Source organism: Eschrichtius robustus, chromosome 1, assembly GCF_028021215.1.
Source record: "Eschrichtius robustus isolate mEscRob2 chromosome 1, mEscRob2.pri, whole genome shotgun sequence".
In the NCBI taxonomy this organism is placed as follows: Eukaryota; Metazoa; Chordata; class Mammalia; order Artiodactyla; family Eschrichtiidae; genus Eschrichtius; species Eschrichtius robustus.
The window spans coordinates 171,713,285-171,738,830 of NC_090824.1; the positions used below are offsets into that span (position 1 = coordinate 171,713,285).

A 25,546-nucleotide genomic window follows, 5' to 3' on the forward strand; every position below is an offset into this window, starting at 1 on the left:
GTCAAGGTGGGCTTCCCGCTGCCATTGCTTGGACATGGACAGGCCACGCAGGGGCCAGTCCTCGGCTGTCGCCTCCAGGTGGCCAGGCCCCGGGTGAGTGCAGGTGCCTGTGTGTCACCAGCTGCGTCTCCTTCCTCGATGCCCCCTCAGGGCCAGCATCTGTCTGGTCATCACGCTGCCAGACTTCCCGGCACCACGTCCGCAGGTAGGAGATACAGAGAACCGGCCATTGGATCCACCACGTCCAGATCGGATGGGCCTGGCCGGCGGGATGGAGCCCAGGGCCTGGAGTCTCCATTGGCTCAGGAAGGAGGGTCCGAGGTGGTGCTCAGGGGATGGCTGTGGCAGCTGCGGCCGTGCGGGCTTCGGGACACCTGGTCCTGGCGTTGTGGTCGGGCGCAGGCCTGACCCCGACAGCTCCTGGGTCAGGCTCGGCAGCAGACAGGAGACGGCCTCTCTCCCAGGTGGGCCCCACACGTCCTGGAAGGACCAGGCCAGTGGGGCAGGCGGGTCTCCCTCCCTCCCTCCAGACCCCAGTGCTGTTCTGCGGGCCTGACAGGGAGTGGGCTTCTCGGCCCCTCCTCATGTGACCCGGTCAATCACGCCCTTGGGTCAGTGGTGGGCACAGAGGGGATGGGCTGGGGCAGTGACTGTCTCCTTCTCAGCATTCAAGGAAGACCGCATTCAGAGTTGCCCTCCTGGACAAGAAGAATGGAAAACCTGCATCTTCCCGTAGACTCAGCCGAAACCCACCCTGAGGATGGCTGGTCCGCGGGTGGGCTCGCAGGCACCATCCTCTTGCAGGCCGAGCCTCTGACGGCCCGACCCCGACCTAGCTCCACCCTTCACACTGGGGCTCAAGCTCCAGTGCCACGCAGAGATGAATGCGGACCAAGGACGTGAGGCTGCAGGGGGTGAACCCGGTGGTCCTGAGGGGTGAGGCCGCATGGGGAGGGGCAGGGCCTTCACTTCAACCAAACACAGGCGCCCACCCTCAGGGTCTGAAGATAAAACAGGAGACTTCCAGGAGAAATCACCCTGCCTTCTGTCACCTCCCTTCCTCCCTGATGTGTACACACACCACACATGCACACACACACACCACACACACACCCCTTCCCCGACGTCCACGGCATCTGGATGCACATTAATAGCACTGCATTGGCAACGCTCATGAGAGGTATTACGACAAGTGCATTAATTTGGAGGTTTATCTTTGAATAATGTATGAAAACAGGGTCTTCAATAACAGCACATATTACAAAGGGGGATGACTAATCCACTGATAGAAAATAAGATTTTCCAAGCGTTTCAAAGGCACTTTAACATGTAATAAACAATTAAAAATCATTCTCATCTCTAAGTTTCCACCTCTCAGCCGTGAGCTGAGTTAGGGGAAGTGCCTTAATTACTAGCGTCAGCCAACCTGATCCACGTTCCCTGTTTCTCCAGGTCTTTGCCTAAAACGTCCTCGTGCATCATCCCCCTACTTGATTCCATCCTCAACTCTACCACCAGGCCACCCTCCCCGCCCCTCACACGGGCACTGATGCCCTGAGGGATGGATTCACTGCCCAAGGCTGTGAAGCTGGAGCTTGGGGTCGCAGCCGTCAGGCTCCCCTGCCCTTGGATGGGGAGAGAGGGCTCCTACAGGGAGACTAGACTCAGCCAGGGTCCCAGCAGCTCGAGCAGGAAAGAGGATGAAACAGAGTAAGATTTTCTTCCTCAAGGAGTCTATTCCACGTGCTTATCAAATAGCTTTGTCCACATGTCCAGGTCAGCTTGGGGGTGCGTGTGTATTTTTAGATATATAAGTAAATGTGTGTGTGTGTGTGTGTGTGTGTGTGTACATGTGGCACACCTCAGAGATATGGTGGGTTCAGTTCCAGGTCACTGCAATAAAGCAAATGACATGGATTTCCAGTTTCCCAGTGCATAAACGTTATGTTTACACTCAACTGCAGTCTATTAAGTGTGCAGTGGCATTACTTCTGACAAAACTATGTGCTGATAGACTTGCTCGATGCGGGGTGGCCCCAGACCTTCAATTTGTAAGAAGCATAGTATCCGTGAAGCGCAGTAAATAGAAGGGTGGTAAGACAAGGTGTGCATGTGTGTTCCACATCACTGAAGTAGTTACCAGTAAGTTAACTAAGTTAACTAAGTAAGTTAACTAAGTTAACTAAGTCCTAGAAACTTTCCAATTTTGGTCAGGAGAGAACAGAACCAGCCGTTGGAGCTTCACGGGACCTGCGAGGTCGGGCCTGTGGGCAGTGGGGAGGCCGTGCTCTGACCCACTGGCACCCTGTCCACACCCTCCACGCTCGCCTCCATCTAGGAAACAAGGGCTCAAACCACAGGGTCACTGAGGTTGCTCAGTTCTGTGACTTTGATTTCGTGGAACAGTCAGGGTAACAGCCTCAGCTTCCCATCTTGTTGGTGGTTGTGTTTTGTGGGAAGGGGATATTCATGAGAGCTTGTCGTGTTTCTTAAAATCTGAGGCTGAGTAGACAACGTTCCAGGGCCAGTTCCTCCTGCCGTGGCTTCCCGGCCCCACCAAAAACCAGTGACCAGAAGCTAGCCTCCCGCTGCCCACAAGCACAGGCCTGACTCCAGCTGCAAAGGTAACCACCTGTCAGGTAATTTTGAAATGCAAGAGGTGTTCCTGTCATTTGGACTGTTTCATCCCTCATGTATTCCTTCTACAAGCAAGAGGGAGGTGCACCACCCGACAGACATGCCTGCACTTTCCCTCACCGGCACACATGCTCCGTCTGCTCTGGGGTCTCCTCCACACTCCCAGCAGATCCACCCCCAACCGGCTTTTCAGTCCCCACCCCACACGGCTTTGTTGTCTCTCCGGTTTCATGAGCCAAAACATTGTTTCTACTGCAGGCACCCGTCCAGCTCTTTCCTTGTTAAATAATTGTACAAACTGTTCAAACAAGCTGTGCTCATTTTTCTTTTTCTTTTCTTTTTTTCCCCTTTTTGGTTTGGAGGGGAAAAAATAAAGGAAAGAGAGAAGGGATGGTCCCAGAGAACTGGGTTTTTTTCTTGAGAACTCCAGAACCTGGAGTTCTCAATCACACAGTCACTGCTAATATTTCCTACCACCCAGGTGGGGATGGGATCCTGAGGGTGGGGAAGGGGATTCCAGGGAGGATGGGATCTGGGGGATGGGATTCCAGGTGGGGATGGGATTCCATGGCGGGGGGATGAGATTCCACAGGGGGAGTGGGATTCCAGGTGGGGAAAGGATCCCGGGTAGGGACAGGATTCTAGCGGGGAATGGGATCCCAGGAGGGGATGGGATTCCAGGGGGGATGAGATCTTGTGGGGGGGGATGGGATTCCAGGTGGGGATGGGATTCCATGGGGGATGAGATTCCAGGGGGGATGGGATTCCAGGTGGGGATGGGATCCTAGGGGGGGATGGGATTCCAGGGGGGAATGGGATTCAATGGGGGATGGGATTCCAAGGGGGATTGGATACCAGGGGGGATGGGATCCCAGGCAGGGATGGGATCCTGGGGAGGGGGGAACGGGAATCCAGGTGGGGAAGTGATCCCAGGGGGGTGGGAGCAGGTCCTCCTGCTCTGGGAAGCCCAGGTGGTGCCCCCCACCACCCCAAGGGTCTCAGCCTTTGGGGGTCCCCCTCTGCACGTGGGGCTGGGGCTCTCGGGGAAGGGGCTCTGCTTACTGAGGTTGTCCTCATCCTCCGTGTGCGCGGCCCCGGGGCTCACGTGCTTGAAGGAAGCGATGAAGGCGGACAGCATGCTCACTTTGTCTGGAAAGAAAAGAAGGACAGGAAATGCACTTTTGACATCGAGTTTCAGAAAAACTCAGTGCTTTCATATGTTCTTATTACTGAGGGTTTGGACATGGGAGGTTGAAAGGTCATTTTTGGTTTTAGCCACTTCGTTCTGGTTCAGTCTTTTATTGAATTTCTGACAGCATTTTATCAAATTCCGCTCTCCAGCTTTAAACTTTATGATTTCCATCTTTCTTCTTTTCTTATTTTTGGCATCTCCATGTCCCTCAAAACTGGAAGTCACCATCTGCAGGGCAGCCCCCTAGCCTGAGCCTGCACGGAGCTGGGTGGGCAGGGCCTGCAGACAAAGGACGTTTCACAGAGAGGAGCTAAGGCCAGTGAGGAAATGCCTCAATGAAACAAGAGTCCTGCAAACAGAGCCAAGACTATTTCTCCCCAGTAGTGGAGAACCTGTTTGTGGGCTTGAGAAAATGAAAAAAAAAGGACTTATGAAACCTGTAAAATATAGTTACTGTTTGTTTGAGCAAAAGTAGACGGAACAGGAGGAGGGAACGGACAGGGGCCCTAGAGGTTCCCCTGAAGTGGGGGCGGTAACTGAAGTGGGAAAGGAGCCCAGGGACCCGCTGCCTGCAGCCCCGGGGGCGGTCCCGGGTGCAGATCTCCTGAGCACAGCGCAGAGGGGAACTCGGACCCGAGAGGAGGTGGCGCTTGGGACCAACGGGCTCAGCTATTTCCCTCTGAACAGAGACGAAGGACAAGTGGGTTGAAGCCCAATTGGGAGAAATGAAAGAATGACTACTGAAGGGACCAGAAGGAAAGCTCCTTATATCAGAGCCCTAACCCTAACACTAGCCCATAACCCCTAACCATAACCCCTAACCCTAACCTCTAACCCAAACCCTTAACCCAACCCTAACCCCTAACCCTAATCCCTAACCCCTAACCCTAACCTCTAACCCAAACGCTTAATCCAACCCTAACCCCTAACCCCTAACCCTAACCCTAACCCCTAACCCTAACCTCTAACCCAAACACTTAACCCAACCCTAACCCCTAACCCTAATCCCTAACCCTAACCTCTAACACAAACCCCTAACCCAACCCTAATCCCTAACCCTTACCCCAACCCTAACCCCTAACCCTAATCCCTAACCCCTAACCCTAACCTCTAACCCTAACCCCTAACCCTAATCCCTAACCCCTAACCCTAACCTCTAACCCAAACGCTTAACCCAACCCTAACCCCTAACCCCTAACCCTAACCCTAACCCCTAATGCTAACCTCTAACCCAAACACTTAACCCAACCCTAACCCCTAACCCTAATCCCTAACCCTAACCTCTAACACAAACCCCTAACCCAACCCTAATCCCTAACCCTTAACCCAACCCTAACCCCTAACCCTAATCCCTAACCCCTAACCCTAACCTCTAACCCAAACCCTTAACCCAACCCTAACCCCTAACCCCTAACCCTAACCTCTAACCCAAACCCTTAACCCAACCCTAACCCCTAGCCCCTAACCCTAATCCCTAACCCTAACCATAACCCCTAACCCTAACCTCTAACCCAAACCCCTAACCCAACCCTAATCCCTAACCCCTAACCCTAATCCCCAACCCCTAACCCTAACCCTAACACCTAACCCCTAACCCTAACCTTAACCCCAACCAGAAGTGAGTCCACAGAAGAACTCAGCCCCGACACCCCCGGAGCCGCTGTGCACAGGCCCCTACCCCTCACGGCTCTGTCCCCTCGAGGCTGCAGCATTCGTGACTTTCCATGTGAACCTTGACTATGTTTAGAAAACCGCAGAAGGCAGAACACTTGTTGCTCATCCATGGTGTCACAGGGTCGCCATGGGGTTGCCCTTGCCCTGCCTTTGGCTGGGTTGTCCAGGGTCCCTCGTCAGGGACACTCTAACATGCTCCGTGCATCATGCTGCCTTTGTCTGCTTCTGTCGTAGGAAAGGAGCTCCGGTTTCGGGCTCATCTAAGTGTGATCTCTCCTGGAAACGTCAACTGGCGGTTTATTATGCAGTCAGCCTCCAGGTTTCCAGACCCAGGCCTGAAACTTACTCTTTTTCTTTCAATTCTGAGCCTGTTTTCTCTTTAGCCGAGCTTTCCAGAGGCCAGGGGAGTTCACACTGAAATTCATTCAGGAGCCTGTTAACAGCTGTTGTTTCCATTAGGGACGAGGAACAATACAATGTTCACTCGGAGAACAATAAATAACTCAAATACAGAAAGCCTGCTACCTCTTCATTCTGCAGAACACGAAGAATAAGCCCAGGGAAGGCCCAGTTCCCCAAACCCTCATGGCCGAGCTAATTTACTACACGAGAATGAAATCTCTTGCTTGAGTTATAATTTCATTAAGAGAGAACAATAATGTTCCAGAAAGAGTGTGAAGCTCAAATGATTTAGTCTCAAGCATCTCAAAATGAAATTACAATTTTCTAATAAAGCAGGGTTACCAGCCAGACACCCACAAAAACACACTAAAACAATTCAGAGCTCACCTTAGCCAAACTGTGAAATACTTAAAGATTGTTTTCCATCCATCAGAGTTCTGGATTTCTAGGGTGGCCAGATTTGTCAAATAAAAATTCAAGACACCTGGTTAAGATTGAGTTTTGAATACACAACAGATACTTTTCTGTGTATATACGTCTCTAATATCATGTGGGACATACATACATTAAAAAAATTATTCATTGTTTATCTGAAATTCAAATTTAAGGCAAAGGACTTGAATAAGCATTTCTACAAAGAAGATATACAAATGGCCAATTAGCACATGAAAAGATATTCAGCATCATTAATCATTAGGGAAATGCAAATAAAAACTATAGGGAGACACCACCTCACACACATTAGGATGGCTGCTATCAAAAAAACCCTAGAAAGTAACAAGTGTTGGTGAGAATGTGGAGAAATTGGAACCCTTGTGCGCTGTTGGTGGGAATGTAAAATGGTTCAACCACTGTGAAACCCGCAACTCCGCTCTGGGTATAGACCCAAAAAGAACTGGAAGTAGGGACTCAAAGAGTTATCTGTACACCCACATTCACAGTAGCATGATTCTCAATAGCCAAATGTGGAAGCAACCCAAGTGTCCACGGATGGATGGATGGATGGATAAAGAAATGTGGTCTGTACACACAGGGAATATTATTTGTCCTTAAAAAGGAACGGAATTCTGACACATGCTACAACACGGATGAACCTTGAAGACATTATACGAAACTCAATAAGCCAGTCACAAAAAGACAAATGTTGTATGATCCACGTAGATGAGGTCCCTAGAGAAGTAGAAATTATAGATACAGAAAGGAGAATGGTGGTTCCCAGGGGCTGGGGGATGGAGAGGGGGAGAGTTGTTTAGTGAAGACAGAGTTTCAGTTTGAGGAAATAAGAAAGTTCTGGACACAGATGTGGTGATGGTTGCACAACAATACAAATGTACTCAATGTCACTGAACTACATGCTTAAAAATGGTGAATATGACACATTTCATGTTATGTATGTTTTACTACAATTTAAAAAATAAAAAATAATTCAAATTTGACTGGACATCCTGTGGTTTTTCTGTGAACCCTATCCCTTCTTGCCCCATCCACTCCTCGGTGGGTTTTGGATTTCACGGGCCGGCTTAAACCCAGCAGACAAACCAGGCAGGAAGCACCAAAGCTGCTGAGTCAGCCCAACTGAAACTCCAACTGCCATCTCCTGCCACGATACTTCATGAAAGAGGAATGTTTAACCCTGAAGGCACATACCCTCTGACTGAGAAACAATTGTTCTTGAGAAAGGACAGACCGAGTCTTTATTTATTTATTTATAAATTTTTGGCCGCAGCGCACGGCTTGTGAGATCTTCGTTCCCCGACCAGGGATCAAACCCGCACCCTTGGCAGCGAAAGTGCAGAGTCCTAACCACTGGACCGCCAGGGAACTCCCCCAGACCGAGTCTTTAGAATGTCATTAGGGAAAAGGGTGAGGAATTATATTTTCTATTTAGAAAAATTCTAAAAAAAATTATTTGCTGTCAATGACTTTTTCGGTAGTTGTTTCCTTGACATGCGCCTGTCAGTTTGGTATCTACGTCTACTGGCTCCAGGTGAGCAGAGCCCCAGTAGCCAACTGGTTCTGGTCTTTGTGTTTCTCATGGTCACCTTAGAAAACCTGGTTTCAGGCCGGTTACTTACTGATGGAAAATAGAGGACCTGCTTTTCTTTCTCGCAGTTCTGGTTTGGGTCCGCTGAAAGCAGCTGGTTAACAGGACTCCCAGCCTCCCACTGGAGAGTCAGAAGAAGGAGAGGGACTTCCTCCAGGGAAAGCAGCTGGAAGGGCTGGGTGCTCCCTGCCCCGCAGCTGTGTCTGTGGCTCTCAGCTCGGGCCCAGGGTCCCTGCGAACCAGCTGGATGTTGGCCTGAGTGAGATGCACTGACCTGGACTGGCCCCTGTGAGGAGAGCACCTGGCGTGGCCTCCAATCAGGGGTTGTTTCTAGGGAAGTTCTGTTCACCATCCATCATATTAACGGTGTTTTTAATGAATTACTTGGAATGACCCAGGGCATTTGTATAAACCTTATTGCTCACTGCAAAATAAATGGCTCTGGCCTAAGTTGATGTGATTTCATATACTTCTGGAGCATGTGGGGAAGCACTTTCAGGGGCAGAAGCCGTTTCCTGGAAACGGATGAGATCCCATTGGTTGACAATATTGATAATGAAGAACAAACACAATTTGGTAACGACATAAAGACAGAAAAATGGAACAAAATGGAGGGTTCAGAAATGGAATCATACCTGTGTGATCAACCGATTTTCAACAAAGATCTCAAAGTCATACACTGAGGTGAAAGAAAGTCTTTTTAACAAACGGTGCTGAAAACCTGTACACCATCTTGGAAAAAAGTGAATTCTGAGCTCTATCTTGTATCATAATGAAAATGTTCACTAAATGGATCATAAAATCTAATACTATAAAACTCCTAGAAGAAAATATAGGAGCTTACTTTCACGGTCTCCATGTTGGCAGATTTCTTAGACATAGAAAGCACCAATCATAAAAGAAAATATAATTTTCATCAAAATTAAAAATTTCAGCTCAATGAAATACACTGTTAAGAAAACTAAAAGCAAGCCACAGATTGGGATAATATATTTACAATCAGGACAACTGATTTTTATCCAGAATAAAAGAAGAACTCTTGGGGCTTCCCTGGTGGCACAGTGGTTGAGAATCTGCCTGCCAATGCAGGGGACACGGGTTCGAGTCCTGGTCTGGGAAGATCCCACATGCCGCGGAGCAACTAGGCCCATGAGCCACAACTACTGAGCCTGCGCGTCTGGAGCCTGTGCTCCGCAACAAGAGAGGCCGCGATAGTGAGAGGCCAGCGCACCGCGATGAAGAGTGGCCCCCGCTTGTAGCAACTAGAGAAAGCCCTCGCACAGAAACGAAGACCCAATACAGCCAAAAATAAATAAATAAATAAATAAATTTAAAAAAGAACTCTTATAACGTAATAAGAAAGGACAAAAAATTCCAGTTAAAAAAATGGGCAAAATACTTGAACAGAAACTTGATAAAGGAAAATATTCACATAGCCAGTAAACACATCCCCAAGCACTCAACAGTGGTACACGTTAAGGAAATGCAAACTAAAACCATAGAGAGATATCAACACTCTTGAACGGCTGAGATTAAGAAGACTGACACAGGAAAATCAGAACAGTCGTCCACTGGGACGATAACTCTGGAAAATGTTTTGGCTGCTAAGGGCACACCTATCCTATGATCCCCAAGTCCACCCTAGACATTTACCCAAGACAAAGGAGATATATGTGTTCAAGAAAAAACCTGAGCCGGAATGTTTAGAGAAATTTTATTCGTGACAGCTCAAAATTAGAAGCATCCCAAATGCCCATTAACAGAAGAATATGTACATGAAGTGTTTAAAATTTATACACTGGGAGGCTACCAGAAATAAAAATGAGATGGATGACTCTCTAGAACATTATATTGAGCAAAAAAATTTAGGCGGAAAAGAGAACACGCCATGTAATTCCAGCAGAGGCAAAACTACCCTCTGGTGACAGATCAGACAGGGGCTGCCCCTAAGGGTCAGTGCAGGTTGGCTGGGAGGGGTGGGAGGGGTCTTTCTGGTAGGACGAAATCTTCTATATTAGACCGATATGCGTGCTACACGTGTGTGTGCATTTGTCACTGGACTGTAAGAGTACACTTTGTACTTTTCTCCGTATGTAAATTATACCTCAATTATTTAAAAATATTAAAAGATAAAAAAAGTGACTGGACAAGAAAAGAAATGATGTGAAGCAAGCGTCAGAGCATTATTTACTCCAGAAAGGAGAAAAGTGAGGACAACAGATACTACAGGTAAACTGTAGGTGCAGTCAGGCCCCCTTATCGGGACCTGGGTTTGTCTTTTTCTTTTTTCTTTTTTGCTTACTTTATAGATTTGGAAGCTCAAATGTATTTAAAAGGCTTTAAGAAGACTCTCAAAGATAAGGCTCTTTGGAGCGGTCCTCGGACTCACGTCCAGACAGCTGTACGTATGGCAACAGAGGGAGCGAGAACTCATGTGAGCGGGATGGGGGCCACGGAAGGTTGCAAGCATCAGGCCCCACCACATGCTCCGCAGCTGCGGAGACTCAGTTTACCCACGAGGAGCTGGAAAATGTCGACGTTTTGGAGCCTGCTTTTGTGAAAGCCATGTTTGCTTTTACAGACTGTTGTGTTTATCAACAATTTATGAAACAGTTTTTACCAAGTAAGATGAAAATTTAAAAAACGCCTTGCAGCACGAGCCCATGTCAGTTACCCGGAAAATCCGTCCATGGGAGATAACATGTTTGCTGGAAATTTTAATAAAAACCGTAATTGCTAAAATACCTAAGGATTTGATCTTCTACTGCAAAGCACTAAATAGTTCACAGGTTATTTTTAAAAAATTAGATCAATCGCGCACTTGGGTTCTGCCCTATTTCAACCGTTTGGAGTGAGCTTTTGTGCTTGTGTCCTCTGCGTCTGTGGGCCAGGCGCTGCTCCGTCCAGCGCAGCTCAGCCGCGAAACAGAAAGAAGGTGACAGTTGGAAGCCGCCGAGCGCAGTCGGTACCTTTGGGCTACAAACCCCAGCCTCCTTTACACGTTCCCTTCTTATGTTTTCCTTTTGCCAAAATGCACTCTGACAGATGGCCCCCCTCAGGCTTGACCCACTTTCCTTCCTGACTGTGTCTTCTCCCCCAACACAGGTATGTCTTGAACGGATGCTGCTTCTAGCCAAACACAAACGCAAATCAGCCTGAACAGGTGGGTGACCTCGGGAAGTAAGAAAATAATTAACCTCCATGCAGGCAGGAGAAAGGAATAAGGTTTTGGAGGACAGGCAAAGATATTTTCTCGCAGATTTTCAGGAATGTGTGTTTTAAGAGGCCATTTTCAGGCTGCCATCTATGAACAAGGGAATTCAGGCGAAGAAATACTCTGGGTCTGCACCGAGTTCTGTAACACGAGAGGGTCTGCTTCTCACAAGGAGTGAGGCTCTTCTGGTAACTTCCAGGTGCATAAAACTCATGATTTTGGTCTTGAAACCGGCAGCCAGCCTGTGTCTGTTCCTCATTCTTTGTATGGGCTGAACTGTGTCCTCCCCCAAAATTCACATCAAGTCCGACCCCCAGGACCTCAGAATGTGACTGCATTTGGAGATGGGTCTTTAAAGAGGTGATTAAGGTTAAATGATGCCTTCAGGGTAGATCGTAATCCCATGTGACTTCAAAGAAGAGGTGAGGACCCAGACACTCATGGAGGGACCACCACGTGAGGACACAGGGAGAAGGCGGCGTCCACACCCAGGGGAGAGGCCTCAGAGGACCCGGCCCTGCCCACACGTGGATCTCAGACTCCCAGCCTCCAGAACTATGAGAAATAAATGTCTGTTGTTTAAACCCGTGTCTGTGGTCCTTTGTCACGGCAGCCCGAGCAGACTAATATACTCACTCAACAAATCTTTATCGAATGCAAATTAGTTGTACCCCTAACCAATAATTTCACAGTCTAATGCTAGGAAGGAACAGTGCTGAGGGACTTGGCCTGTCCAGGGGCACCCGGGAGGTCGGTGGCGGGGGGGCATCTTGCAGGAGGTGACCTGATAGCTAATAATACCGTCCACCCCTTACTACGCACAGGAGGTCTGGCTCCAGAGCCGAGCGTACTTCCACTGAAAGGTGAGTCTGGGATGACCCAAGTTAGGGGAGGGGAAGGCCAGGCCGGCAGCGGGGCCACCTGTGCAGCTCTGTCTGGGCCTGGAGTCTTGATTCTGAACAGGGGGCCCCAGGGGGCTGGAGGGCAGCAAACATAAACCTTCTGGATTGTGAGGGGTGAGTGGGAGGGAGGGTGGGAGAGGGGAGAGTGGGGGAGAGGGAGAAAGAGAAAGGGAGGGAGGGAAGAAGAAGGAGGGGGAGAGAAAACTCTCATCCAAGATGGGTCTGAGGCCCAGACATGGTTCCCAGCATCACCCCACACTTGCCCCCGGGAGACCCGACATTTGGAAACTGTTGCTGAGGGGACACGGGGGCCAGTTAAAATATCCAGTGGATACACCTCGACTTTGGCCAATTAAACAGAGATGTTTCCCCTTCCATCTCCCTGGATGGGCTCAGACTCGGTTATGAGATGGTCAACTTCCATCTGGGAGGAGTTTCACAGATTGGAAATAACTAGAAAGTTATGAGCCTGCTTGAGACTCACTGAGGGACAAAGAGGAGGAGGGGACAGAGGAGGTTAAAAGAAGAAAAGCAGAAAAAAGCACAATAACCGTCCGTGTTTATGCTCCAAGGGGCTGAAACTTCCAAATGAGCCGGTGAGGACTCTGCAGCCGACACCCTGGCCCGGGTGTGAGGCTGGGGGTCCCTGGGCTTACCCGGGAGACCCTTCGTGCAGGGCTGGGATGGGGGGGTGAAGAGGAGGAGACTTTTTCATCCATTACAGACTCAAAGGAAGTCAGGAATATCCAACACCTGAATTTCTCTTCAAAGCTCCCAAATTTCGTAGGAAGAGATCCCCTAAGTGAGAGTTGCAGTGGCTCCTGCCGCTGGGAGGACGGCTAATAAATATGCGTATCAAATAGGACCTCCAGTGCACGGGAATTAGAAGCATGGCTCTCAAGGAGTTGTTGGAGCAATAAGAGGTCTCTTATGGAATCCACCATTTCCTCGTGGTTTAATTTCTCAGGCACATTGTCCTCCTCCTGGGAAGCTTCCCCTCAAAGTCATGGGCTAAGACCTCCCCATGCCAGCGTGGGCCACCTGGCCAGGCCACGGTCCCGGTGCTGCGAGCAGCCTTGAGGACCACACAGACATTCCAGCTACACCTGGATTATTTTGGGAAGTGGGGGTGGGAGGCTAAAAACAGACCAGCTCACACCAGATCATTCTACGTGAACAGCAGGCAAAGACACGGATGGCTGACAAATGACTGACGGGATGGGACTCTTTGCCAGAAAGTGCATTTAAACAACAGAAAATCTGCATCTAAAGGTGCGTGTTCACACTTTGCCAGGGTGCTCAGGGCCTTTGGGAAGCCCTGCGCTCCCCTCTGATGCTCCACAGGGAGTGGTGCACGTGCCAGTGTAGACATCTCTCTAGACTCCTTTCGGGTCCCCCATGAACCTCGGGGTGCAAGGGCTACTTTGGGCTCCGTCCCTCACACTGAGGACAGTGGTCCTGCTGGACAGTGCGTGGTGTCAGACCCGATGGCCCTGCGGCCGGACACGCTGTGCGCCACCTTCTCCATCAGGCGGGGAGAGGCCAACCTGGGGACGGGTGGCGGATGGCCTGGGAGGTGGGAAGCTGAGCTCCGCGCGACGCTGTCCAAGGCCTTTCTAGGCTCCGAGACCCGCCGGGAAAGCCGGAGTTGCTTCCAGGACATCTTCCTGATCCTCCTTCTGGCCAGTGTGGTCGAGGCCCACCAGCCACTCCTTCAGCAAACGCCCCTTGTCTGTCCAGAGTGCCTGGCCCGCAGCACCCTGGTTGGTAGCAACTGCCGAGTAGACTTTTCTGGGCAAAGTTTTTACCCAGATTGAAATGTGTTTCTCCAATTAGGAAAACAGATGTGTTCTCGCTTCATGTCACTCACACAGGTGTCTGCCGTGGGAAGCCCCCTCGGTCTGGGACGGTCTCCTCTGGTTCCAGGGCTTCTGGCGCTCGCGGCTGGATGGGGGGTGCTGTTGATGTCAGCTCCAACGTCCAAGGCGAGAGGAACAACCTGTTGTCTTGCGGCTTCCTGTGTTCGTCTGTGACACCGTGAGTCGTGCGTCCACCGAGGGGTCCCTGGTAGGGGCGGAGGGTGCTCCTGGTCACCTGGTCAGAGAGAGCAGGTGACCAAGGGCTCCAGGGGGAGGTTGAACTGCAGGGAGTTTGGGGCTGAAATTAGGGGCGGAGGGTGCTCCTGGTCACCTGGTCAGAGAGAGCAGGTGACCAAGGGCTCCAGGGGGAGGTTGAACTGCAGGGAGTTTGGGGCTGAAATCAGGAGCCTCCACTGCTCACCGGCCCTGAGGACCCGTGAGGCCTCGAGGGATGGTCCTGTGATTCAGGTCAGGAATTGAGTTAAAGAACCAGCTTGAAGCAGGAGATTCTCAGGAGGTAAGAATTTGACCCTAAAGACCCACGCAAGTCCTCCGAGAACTGTTGCCAGTGACCTGCAGATACGGTGACAGGTACAACCCTCTGCGCGAGGGGCGAGTCCTGCACAGGCTCTGCGATTCATGTCCCCAGAGTCCTCCTTCCATGTTGCTGGCTCTTCACACGTCTGGCGCTTCCTCTGTTGGCATCCTCTGGCCTCCCTGCCCTCTTCTCTTTGGAGACATGCTAACCACACGTCCCTCTATTTTATACTTTTCCTTCTATTTCCATTTTGTAAAAAGGTTTCTCTGCCCCTTAATACCATCCAGCACGTCACAGGACACAATCATTCTCTGCAACTTTCTAGGCTTTGAGTGGATGCTGTCGCCTCTTACATTCCCAAAGGCAACTGGATCCAGTATTATTTTTATTTTATTTTCTAATATTACTTTAGTTACTTAAGTACTGAGTTGAGCTCATTTGGAAACTAGAAACAAGACATGACAGAACCTCCCCGCAGGTCGCCCTGTCCTCCGCAGGCTTTGTTTAGACGGCTTGTCAACACCATTTTCTTCTTCAGTGCTGTTTGAATGTGGCTAATTTCTTACCTCTTACAAGAATTAGATACTCCAATAACCAAAAATAGAACAACTGATCACATAAGTAATTGTTTAGAGAGCAGGTCAAAGTGTTAGTATCTGAATTTGCAAGTTTAATTATTTCTCTTTAGAGTGGCGCTCCTGGCTAATGTATGAAATGATCTTTATTAATTTGAAGCTCCCTAATGGACTGGTCTCTTCATGCAGACCGTCTCAGGACAAGTGGGGGCTGCTAATCACCCTTCCGGAGCTGACCCCAGCAGCCCTCCACCGTTCTGACGTGTGTAATGATCCACAATGCTCCTCATTACCCCACGTAATGGGGTCACACGTATTGACAAACATCAGTCCTACAGAGTGCTGAGAAGACCCCTCACTCCCGGTCCCCGATCACGCCTGCCCCTGTGTCTCTATGTCCTTCACATCAAGTACTGTCCCCGGTCAGTCTGGCTACTTGAACCCAGGGAGGAAACAGTTGGTCGTTCATTCCGTCATCTGTTTATTCAGCGAAGATTGATGGAGCACTTACTATGCCCCAGGATCTAGAATGTTCCAGAACAGCCTAGAACAGCCTAGAACTCCCTCTTCCTGCTGTATTTTCTGCACAGCCTTTATCAGCATCTTCAACACTACGTGTCACACTTGCTTGACTGCCCACCTCTCCCGACTAGAATGTGGACTTCATGCGGGTGAGGATTCCCTTTTGCTTTCATGATAAGATCCTGTGATCTGCAGACAGGACCATTTCATGGGACGCGTGGGCGCTAGTCAGATGGGACTGAACAGAATTTTGGTCAACAGGGTCCTTTTCCTTTGCTCCTGGATTTCACCACAGTGCAGCCTTTCCCTCCTTTCTGAGTGAACTCTGGTCGGTTGGCAGGGTCGTCCACATCTGTGGCTCGGGCCCCCGCCTCTCAGCCTCCTAGCTAAGTTGCTAACGAATGCTCAGGCATCCAGGGGGGGCTGCAGGCAGCCTGCAGGAGTCATGGTGGTGCGGTGTGGATAATCGTGCCCTAAGACTGCCTTGTAAATAAATGTCAGTATTCACCTGCTCAGGGGTTTTGTGGTATCGTTTTGGAGATGCTCCAGTCTTAACAGTTGCTGTTGAGGAAACTGGGGAAGTGACCAAGCAGAGAAGAGTCCCTGTGTCCTGTGACCAGGACTATAAGGGATGCTTTAATAGAGAGAGAACTAGGCAGGGGCCTGCCCAGGGAGCAGGGGTCAGGGAGCCCTCCAGGAGGGGGCAGAGGTCGTCCAGTGATATGACGATGCCCATTCTGTGTCACAGCCCAACGCTGCCTGTGTTTGGAGGCAGGTGTGAGGAAGAGGAAGGGGAGAACATGAACAGAAAAGGGAGTGTGTGCCGGACGAGGACGAGGTGAGGCCAGTGAGCACAGGCTGGCTGGGCACTCCGGGTGCCGGACGGGGCGGCCCCTGCGCTGGCCAGGCCTCGGGCGCTGGGCTCCCCGACAGGCCGCTGCCGGCTCCTTCAGAGCCAGAGGCCGTTTACAGAACGAGACACACTGCCTTGTGAAATATTAGTTTCTTATTACTTCTAGCGAGCAGTGGAGTAGAAAGCAGCGTGGTAGGTGGATTTTCTATAAGAGGCAACGTGTGTGTTCTCTATTAGATTCCACGAAAATCAATTTGCAACCCAGTTCAGCCTGGTAAAATTAGATCTAAAACTATTTAATTTTGTTTCAAGAGTGTTCTTCCCATCTGATGCCTGGCCTGCGGACATACAGTGATAAAATACCTTGAGTTATTGCGGGCTCTGTGCGCGTCTGTTGGAGGAGACGCACCCGGTGTTACGCATCTTCCCAGTGGCCGGTGCCCAGGATACAACGCGAGTCTCCCCCATCACCGCGAGGCTCATTTTTAATGCTCTTATTTTGCGTTCCACATGGTTTGGTAATAAGGTGTGGCACATGGATGTGTTTAATTTGCCTGAGGACGTGTTTTTGTGTTTTCCGAGTCAGTCCCTGTGCTAGAACTGTTTGGGGCAGAGGTGCCGGGGGTGGGCATGCTGGGCTGAGTCTGGTCGGGTGGGGCTGACACTTAAACACAGGAGTGGGTGGAGGTTGGAACTTTTGCTTCTTCAACTGAAAGTGTCTCCGTTTTGGGCTCTGACAAGACCTGAAAAGTCGGAGGGTTCCAATAATGCCTCGTCAGGCACTAACTCTGTCAGCTCCTGCTGACGGGAGAATCCACGTTACTCTTTGCTGGGACCCCAGGCCCTGCCAGGCTCCAAGTGTCACCACGGAGTGTCACCAGCGCTGACCGTCAGGCTTACAGGGCCGCACGGTGCTGGGTGAGGCAGCACCCGGCTGGGCCCGGACCTCAGTTATCTAGTTTCCCACGAGTTGCAGTGAAAATGGTGCCGAGCCCGTGGGAGCAGGAGGGATGTGGCCTCAGCTTTCAGGGGGGATGGGGGGAGGCCAGACCTTGCCCTCTGCGTGGGAGCGGGACAGGCGTTGTTTCCCAGGGTCCTGGTGGACGGACGCCGTTGGTGAAGCACCATGCTCGGCACCTGCGGCATTGTCACCACGTCCTGCTTCGCAGCCCCGTCCACCTCCCATGTCCACCGCCCCCTCGCCCCCCGATCCACGTCGGAGAGGAAAGTCGCATGGGGAGAAGTGACGTGACTCTCGGCAGCACAGCTACCACGCGGGTACCATGGTTCACGGGCGATGGTGCCGCGTGCGCCGCACACGAGCCGCCTCAGCTCCCCTTCCAGCCTCAGCATCCTCCCCGATCAGCACACGGGCTCACACAGCCCCCACCAGGCAGCTGAGCTGGCACCCTACGACCACACTGAATTGTAAATGCCTCTGGGAAATAGATTGTACATTATTCAGCGTTGTGTCCTCAATTTATCCCTAAGAGTTGAAGTTTCATCACGATTTGCTGGACCCACCTGCCGGCCTGGATGCCACCCACCTGCCCTTCACTTTTCTGCATGTGGCCCGCCCTTTCTCCGAGCAAAGTCAGCATATGGTTGCATTTGGTTTTCTTGTTTGTCTTTAGAGAATTGCAGTAAGACCTGGGGCAGCAGTTCTGCCAAACAAAGACAGGTATTATTACCCCAAAACATTTCCATGAGCAAATACACTAGTGGAATCTAAGTTCTGTCAAGTGAAGCAGATTTCTTTACTGCAGGGCTTCGGAGGACTTCAAAGGCCACGTGCTAAGGTCACTAGGAAATCTCAGCCACGAGCGCACAGCTGCTCCCCAGCTGCGGAGCCCGTTTCCCCCAGCATCACAGGGACTTCTTTCCAGGAGACAGAACCTGAGATGAGCTGACAGATGGGGCCGCAGAGCCTCACCACGTCCTTGGGACAGCCCTATGGGTATTTCCTAAGTGACGGCTGGGAACCTCTGAGCCTGGGGGAGGGGGAGGGAACAGGAACCTAAATAATTCTGTATTTGGTACAATAGTGGGTGTAAATGAGTAAAGATGTGATTTAGTCAGAGAAGATCTTGTCATGTTATTTCTGAAGTTCTGTTCATCAACAGCCATTCTACGTACGCCTGTTGAGCACTGGTCTGTGGGAGAGTCCAGGACAGAGAATGTTCTTTCTCTCTGAACTTACACTCCAGTCTGTTTAAGCTCAAGACGTATTTCCCTTGTCAACCAAGCAATGCAGATTTTGGTCCAAAGGTTAATATCCACACACACCTGAGAAATGATTGTAATAGTGTGTCCTTTACATGTAACCATTAAGTATAAACTATATTAATCCTTCACAGACATCTGCTGAAAGATGAGCTGGCATCTACCAGCCAGATAAAGGCCCCCCACTTTAGTAGGGTGCATTGTCACTCAGCACCTATTTTCCTTCCCCGACTTCCTTGGGGGGCGCCCATTCCTGACTCCTGGCCTACAGGTTGGGTAAGGCTGACCCCCCTCTCAGCTCCAAGGGGGGCTCTCATTACCTGATCAGCAGAACCCCCCTCCTGGCCAGAATGGACCATGGGATCCGCTGGGCCCAGTGCAAAATGGAAACGTGGGTCCTTGTTCAGGGATCATTATGATTTCCAGATGGAGACAGCAGAGGATTAAGCCAAGGGCGGGCCTTTCAAGTGGGGCTGCATGACCATGAAGGGTTGGGCCAGGACCCCCGTTTCTCTGATGAGCAAGAGCAGCCCCCTTCCCTCTGAGCCTGGAGCTGATCCCCTGGACCGTAGGAGAGCCCGACCTCAGGCCACCGTGCATGACTCACAGGGGAAGAAAGCGCTGGGGGCGGGGGGAGTGGTCACCACGCTGCCGGGGGACTCGGAGGACAGCTGGGCCGGGCCAGACTGACCACTCCACTCCTCAGGCCCATAAGCTACTGCTGGGTGTCTGACCCCTGCAACCAGACACGTCCTAACTTACAAACCCACTCACCCCCTGCCTATTTACACGTTTTCTATTGGCTCATTTCCCTGTGAGATGGACCCACACTATATCTCTGGGTCACTGTTCATCCCAGGACCCACGCATGTGAGAGGCTCCACGGGGGGTCCATTGGTCAGAAATGTCCGTGTCCTGATGATCGTCACCAGGGGCATCTGTCGGCTTCCATGTGTCCGTGTGAGAAGGACCCTGGCTGGTGTCACCCTCACCTGTTGTGGACGAGGCTAGAACTGCAGATTGAGATGCAGGGAGAGTCGCAAGCCCGGCTACTCTCCTTGAAATTGGAATGTGTTTTTTTTAAAGAACTTTGTGCTACTACAGTCAGGAGGGCCCACTTCCACTTGGGGCTTGTTCTTGGCACAGTGAACAGACTCAGGCGGCTTCGGGGGGAAGCGGCCGCCCGGCCCATCAGGGGAGCTGGAGAGGTCGGGTGTTGTCACAGCGGCAGGTGGGGATTCACTTGGACTGGCACGTTTCCTCTCTGACACCCACAGCCTGTTCATTTTGCGGGGTATCTGGGGGTGCGTCCTTCCCCCAGGCTCCTGCAGCGCCTCGACGCCCTTCCGCTGCGGGGCTGCCCGTTGTCTGTGTCCTCCAGGTTCCCCGGGTCTGTCGGCTCCTACGCTCCAGGTGTGTCCTCAGGTGGGTCATCAGGTGTGTTGTCAGGTGTGTCCTCAGGTGTGTCGTCAGGTGTGTCGTCGGGTGTGTCTGTGGAGCTCCTATCCCAGCAGAGCTGGTCAGAGACGAGCTAGGGGAGCAGTGTCACAGCACCAGCTGCCTGTGAGCTTGGGGTGCGGCTACCCTCAGGGCTCAGAGAGAACTTGGGTCATGAGCTTCCTTTCCAGAGCTTGGAGGCCGAGGCCGACCAGGACGGAGGTACCTTCGCGCTAATGGGCTCTCGCTCCGTTCATGTCTTCCTGATGACAAGCTCCAGAGTGCCCTATGTCTTATTTAATTAAAACATAAGTGTTTTCGTCCAAAAGGAGGAGGCACAGGAGGCAAATCCTTTCTTTGAACTAAGCAAGTGTTGCCGGGAGCAGCCTGTGAACACGGCCGCGCAGAAAGCCGCAGCTTGCGGATGCTGTATTTGAGATGTGAGAGGTTTGCGTGCAGAGGGCTCAGCCCAGGAGCTTCCTCGGGGCCCATCAAGCCTCTGGGGACACATCTCTGAGACTCTCGCAGGCCCTGCCTCTCTGCGAGGTGCATCAGGAGTGATGATGGGGACTGCGTTCTGGTCCCCGGGCGGCGAGCTGACAGCCTGCCCTTGAGTCTCGAGACAGACGATAACTCTGCAAAGGCAGAGCCACTCATCCGCGGGGCTGTCACTGCTCTGCTGGTGTGTGTCAGAGTGGGCCCGGCAAGGTCAGCGCCACGCCCGGGGGCTTGGGACGCACGGAATCCGCTCTGGTCGCCTGTGCACCTGGTGAAAACACACGTCATTGCAGGATTCGGCCATCTCCTCTCCTGGCGCCCAGCAGCATCGTGGGCTGTGAGCTGCCCGGGACCCAGAGTCCAGCTCCGCCCCCCAAGAGAGACTTGCATTGCTTCAGAGAAATCCATGGATCCAAAGGGATGCTGACCAGACTCCCAAAGGCTAAGTGATGGACAGTCTTTTTGAGATCCCCCAAATTTGAGCTGGAATGAAACGTATTAGGACCATCTCTCTCATCCCCAAGGAAGCAGTGGGTTAAGCCCCAGAGCACATATTTTCTACTAGTTCTTCTCATTAAAATTGTTCAAGAACTCGTACTTTGAGGAACCCTACCTCCCTTTTTCTCCAAATTAAACTAAATTAAATTTCAGTTAGAAGCTTCCTACATACAATTCCTGGTGTTAGAGCTGAGTTGGGATGCTGACCACCCCCCCCCCCACCTCCTCCATCCCCAGGGAGCCTTCCACCTGCTCCCAGCAGGTCCTCGGAGCCCCTGGGGTGACCTGGGGTACAGCTGCCAGCCGACGAGAGGACAGCCCGGCACATCCTCCCTGTGCCCAGTGCCTGTAATCAGCTCGGTGCTGGTAATCCGAGTGTTTATCGCTTATTGACTACGTCTCAAGGAAAAGGTATAAAGCATCAATTTGGTGTATTACCTCAACTGATGCTCACGGCAATCTTATGAGTTAGCTGCTATCATTATCCTCCTTCTCATCAATAAGAAAACCGAGGCGTGGAAGGATTAAGCGATTTCCTCAAACTCAGGTTCTCTGACTCCCGGCTTCCACAGAAAAACCATCTCCATTGAGACCTCCATTCATCGGGGTCCCAAGAGTCAGTGTGCTCTGGGGAAATGTACCGTCACACACCCAAACTTCACGATGCCTCAAACGAACCTGTTTATTAGACCCTCTGCCTATAGACTCTGATTACAATTTGCTCTTTTCAAAGTCGCCAGCCTTGATACAGGCATAGATTTTTATCCTGCTGAATGGACTGAATGTGTGGTCCGGAGCCTGGTGCCGTATCCCGGTGGCTCCCACTCAGGGCTAATCAGCCGACGTGTGTCACTGTCTTCCAGGCCTGAGACCCCCCTCAGCTGCTCGGACATGGGCTGCCAGACACCTCTGGACACATGGTCACACCTGCTTTCAACTCAATCCTGCAGCCGTGAGCACACGCTCCCGGGACACAGGGAACGGACGAGGGGGGCTTCTCGGCAGGTGAGGGGAAGGTGACTGAAATCCACTCAGGCTCGTCCTCCTACAGGTCCCCTTCTCGTTCATCTCTGCAAACTCCGTCCACTGACACTGACCCTGGGGGTTCCCAGAAATAAACGTGGCCTTGACTCCCCACCCCCATGGATCGGTGGGTCTCTCAAACTTCAGAGAAACTCTTAGATAATCTGAGCTTGTAGGCCACGTTGACATAGGGCAGACCAAGCCGGGTGCTGGGAAGTAGAATGAGAACAGGGAATGCGGATAGAGCACTGGCTCAGTTCTCTTGGGTTGTCTGAAATGAGGACGCTTCGGGCCGGACAGAGAGCGAACACCCTGTGTGACTGGTTCAAGAACTGTGCTCAGTCCAGGGCCCCCAGGGGACCAGACCAAGCCTCCTGCCATTTCTGCCACCCCGTCAGCCCCATCTGTCCCTGCAGCCCGGGGCCTATCCTGCCACCTCCTGGGCTGGACAATGGGTTTCTGGCTCTCTCATTTGAGTAGACGATGGATGGAAGAGGGACAAAGAGGGTGTTTGGGAAGCTGTGCAAAACAGCGGGCGAGCCCAGAGCCCCCAAAGGAAACCCCCTCAGAAGGCTGGGAGGACACACAGGGACCCGTCCACAAAGCCCATCCGTGTCTGTGACCCTGCCTTGAATTAATGTGTCATTTCACACAGGCACTTACCAAGCCCACTGAACACCCAGTAACAGGCCCGTCAGTCCCTGCTGGGGTAGTGGGGAGGCCTCATCAAATAAAGACGTACTGCTCCCATAACGGTGCTGGCCGGCCCAGCGGGAAAGCCTCTGAGACTGAACTGTCCCCTCTTTCACGGTCCCCCAGGGAGCCAGGGTGATGGCCTGTAGTGTCCCCTCTCTTCTGCAGGCGACACTGGAAGGGGCGCCTGGGTCCCTCATCCCAGCACCTCCGGGGGGAGGTTTCACTGCCTTTCCCGAGGATGCTGTGTGTATCTGGCTAGGAGGGTGCTGGATCAACCCTGAATGGACCTGGGCGGCCAGGAACACCAGCTGCCCTTCCTTGACCTCCAGGCCGGATGGGCAGGTGGGAAGGGCTCCGGAAGAATCAGTACTTCCTGGTGCAATATTTTCCTAAATCCTACCTGACTTACACTAGGACTCTCGATATCTTAACCTGAAGCCAAGAATTTGATGCTTTTCCCCCTCCAGTAACTGTCTTCAGGTACCGAGGGTCCAGTCCTGGGCTGGGGGATGGGACAGGTGGGAATGGGGACCCAAGGTCAATGCAGCCTGGACAGACCGAGGGCGTCGTGGACGGTGCTGCATGGGGCAGCCCCCCCGCCCCCCCACCCCTGCCCCCGGTCTCAGCTGGGCCTGGGCGTGGGTCCCGTGTCGCTCGTGCTACTTACAGGCTGCTGTGTGCAGGGAGGCTGCTTACAGGGTGAGAAAGTGCCCGCATACGGTAAATGCCACCTACGTGCTCAACAAAATCCATTCTGCAGCAGAAGCTGTTCTGTTTTTCTGCTTTTTCTACTGAAGTTTGGAAGCTGTCGCCTCATCTCTGTCAGTATCATTTCTCTACGTAAATACTCTAAAACTTCTGTTTAAAACAACTTTTACCTGGAATTGACTTAAAAACACGACAGCAATGGAGACTCCAATAGGGCTGATACCTTAATTTCTGCTTTGCTCTGGCCAAGTGACCAGGAATTTTGAGGAGAGCACTTGTTTTCTGAGAAACTGTCAAGGACTGCACGGCAGGCTTTTGGGGGCAAAGGCAACAATTGAGATGAGGGTGCCTGGTCGAGGGCCATCCTGTCCTTGAGCCCAGCACCCCCCGCGAGCTTGGAGACGGGGGCGGGGGGGTGCTGCTCACCCGAGGAGGTCAAACCCGGGCAGCTCTAGGATCTTTAAAGAAAGTTGCAAAACATTCTCAAGAGCTGGGCTTCTCTGTTGTTGCCTGTACCACCTGAAGCATGTATTGAAAAGGGAGTCCAGGAATGTTTGCTAAAAGGAGAGTTTGCAGAACAAAGGAGCTTTAAAAATCTCTGCATGCAAATCTCAATTAAACTTGAGCTTTAGCTCTGTGGGTTTGCGACTCTGCTCCTGCTTTAAAAACGCTCTCCGCTTTTCTTTAGAGCTATTATATAAATTCAAAGAAGTCCAAAACAGCAGAAAGTATTTCTTCTGAGCCCATGATGAAGCCCCCAGTAATCCCGCTCTCTGAGAGAATGTGGCCAGACAGAACTTCAGGGATCCACTCGTGAGCGCTGGAAGGATGTGAAGAGTCTTGGGCATGGAATCTGGCCAAGGAGCGGGTGCTGGGTGGGCCCGGCTCCAGGGTCTGGCGGGTCCGCTGGGCCCCATGAGATGCGGGCGCGGCTCTCGGTCCTACTGTGGAGCTGTGTCCCCCCTAGACCACTCAGTCCTGGCAAGCCAGTCGCCCTCTGAACCCAGTCACCCTCTGAACCCCAGTTTTCTCCCCTTTTTACAGAAGGAGAAGCTACTCATGCATTGTCATGAACATCAAATACGGCAACGCCGTCCAGTGTGCAGGCGAGATTTGGGGACACAGACTGTTCCTTTTCCCCTGAGCCCGTCACCGTCCTCCCCACTTGAGACCGCGCTGCAGAGAGCGGGACCTGCTCACTGTCTTGTGACCGACAAGAGGGTGGATGGACCCTGGGGCCGCAGACCCTGGATTCTCAGCAGATGAGGCCGCAGGCAGCTTGGCCGAGATCCCACTGCTGAACAGTCTGGAGGCATCGGAGACTGCCCTGCTCCCCCCAAGGGGCCACAGTCAGGAGGGGGTGTCAGAGTGAACCTGGGGGACCAAGCAGGGCCCTGTGCAATTTGGAGGGTTGCTGGGCACATGGAGTCGGGACGAGGTAGGACGGTGGGCTTCCTGGTGAAAACACGCATGATGGGTCACCAGGGGAGCAGGGGTTCCACCCCACACCTCATCCTCCATCCCCTGTCCTTCTGTCCATCTCCTCTGTCAGCTGAGTAATGGATGGGTGGGGGTGTGGATAGATTGGTGGATGGATGTTTGGGTGGGTGAACAGATGGGTGGATAATAGATGGGTGGGTACATGGAAGGGTATGGGGATGACAGACACACAGACACTACACCTCAACAGAGCGGAAGAATATATTTGGGAATATGGAGACTTTCCAATTAAGAATTAAATCACTCTTTTTGTGTGTGTTGCTTATATGTCACAAAATGATCGTTTGATTGGATTTTCCTTCACCATTTCATCGAGTTGGTTTTGTGCAAATAAGCCACTTCAATTGAGTGGATTAGGTGTTTATTAAAATTAAAAACAATAATTCAATTTCTGGTAAGGATAAAACTAGACCAGGAAAAGTTATTTGCTTGACTCAGTTGATGAAAGGGTAAAAAGAAAATAATTGTCAGTTAATGTGAGAAGTTATGGCTTCCTTAAATGCCATCTCTTCCAGGCAGCCTTCCTGATTAACTCTAAAATAGTAGTGTCC

At 51.7% G+C, this 25,546-nt stretch overlaps 1 protein-coding gene across 1 annotated transcript in view; it reads right to left on the reverse strand.

Moving 5' to 3' along the window:
- The window catches only part of ADARB2 (adenosine deaminase RNA specific B2 (inactive)), a 372,666-nt gene that overhangs the window by 101,279 nt on the left and 245,841 nt on the right, over window positions 1-25,546 (reverse strand). Inside the window, exon 2 of the mRNA XM_068538263.1 lies at window positions 3,700-3,786. Coding sequence (XP_068394364.1) covers window positions 3,700-3,786 — 87 coding nt within the window. The remainder of the gene's footprint in view (window positions 1-3,699; window positions 3,787-25,546) is intronic.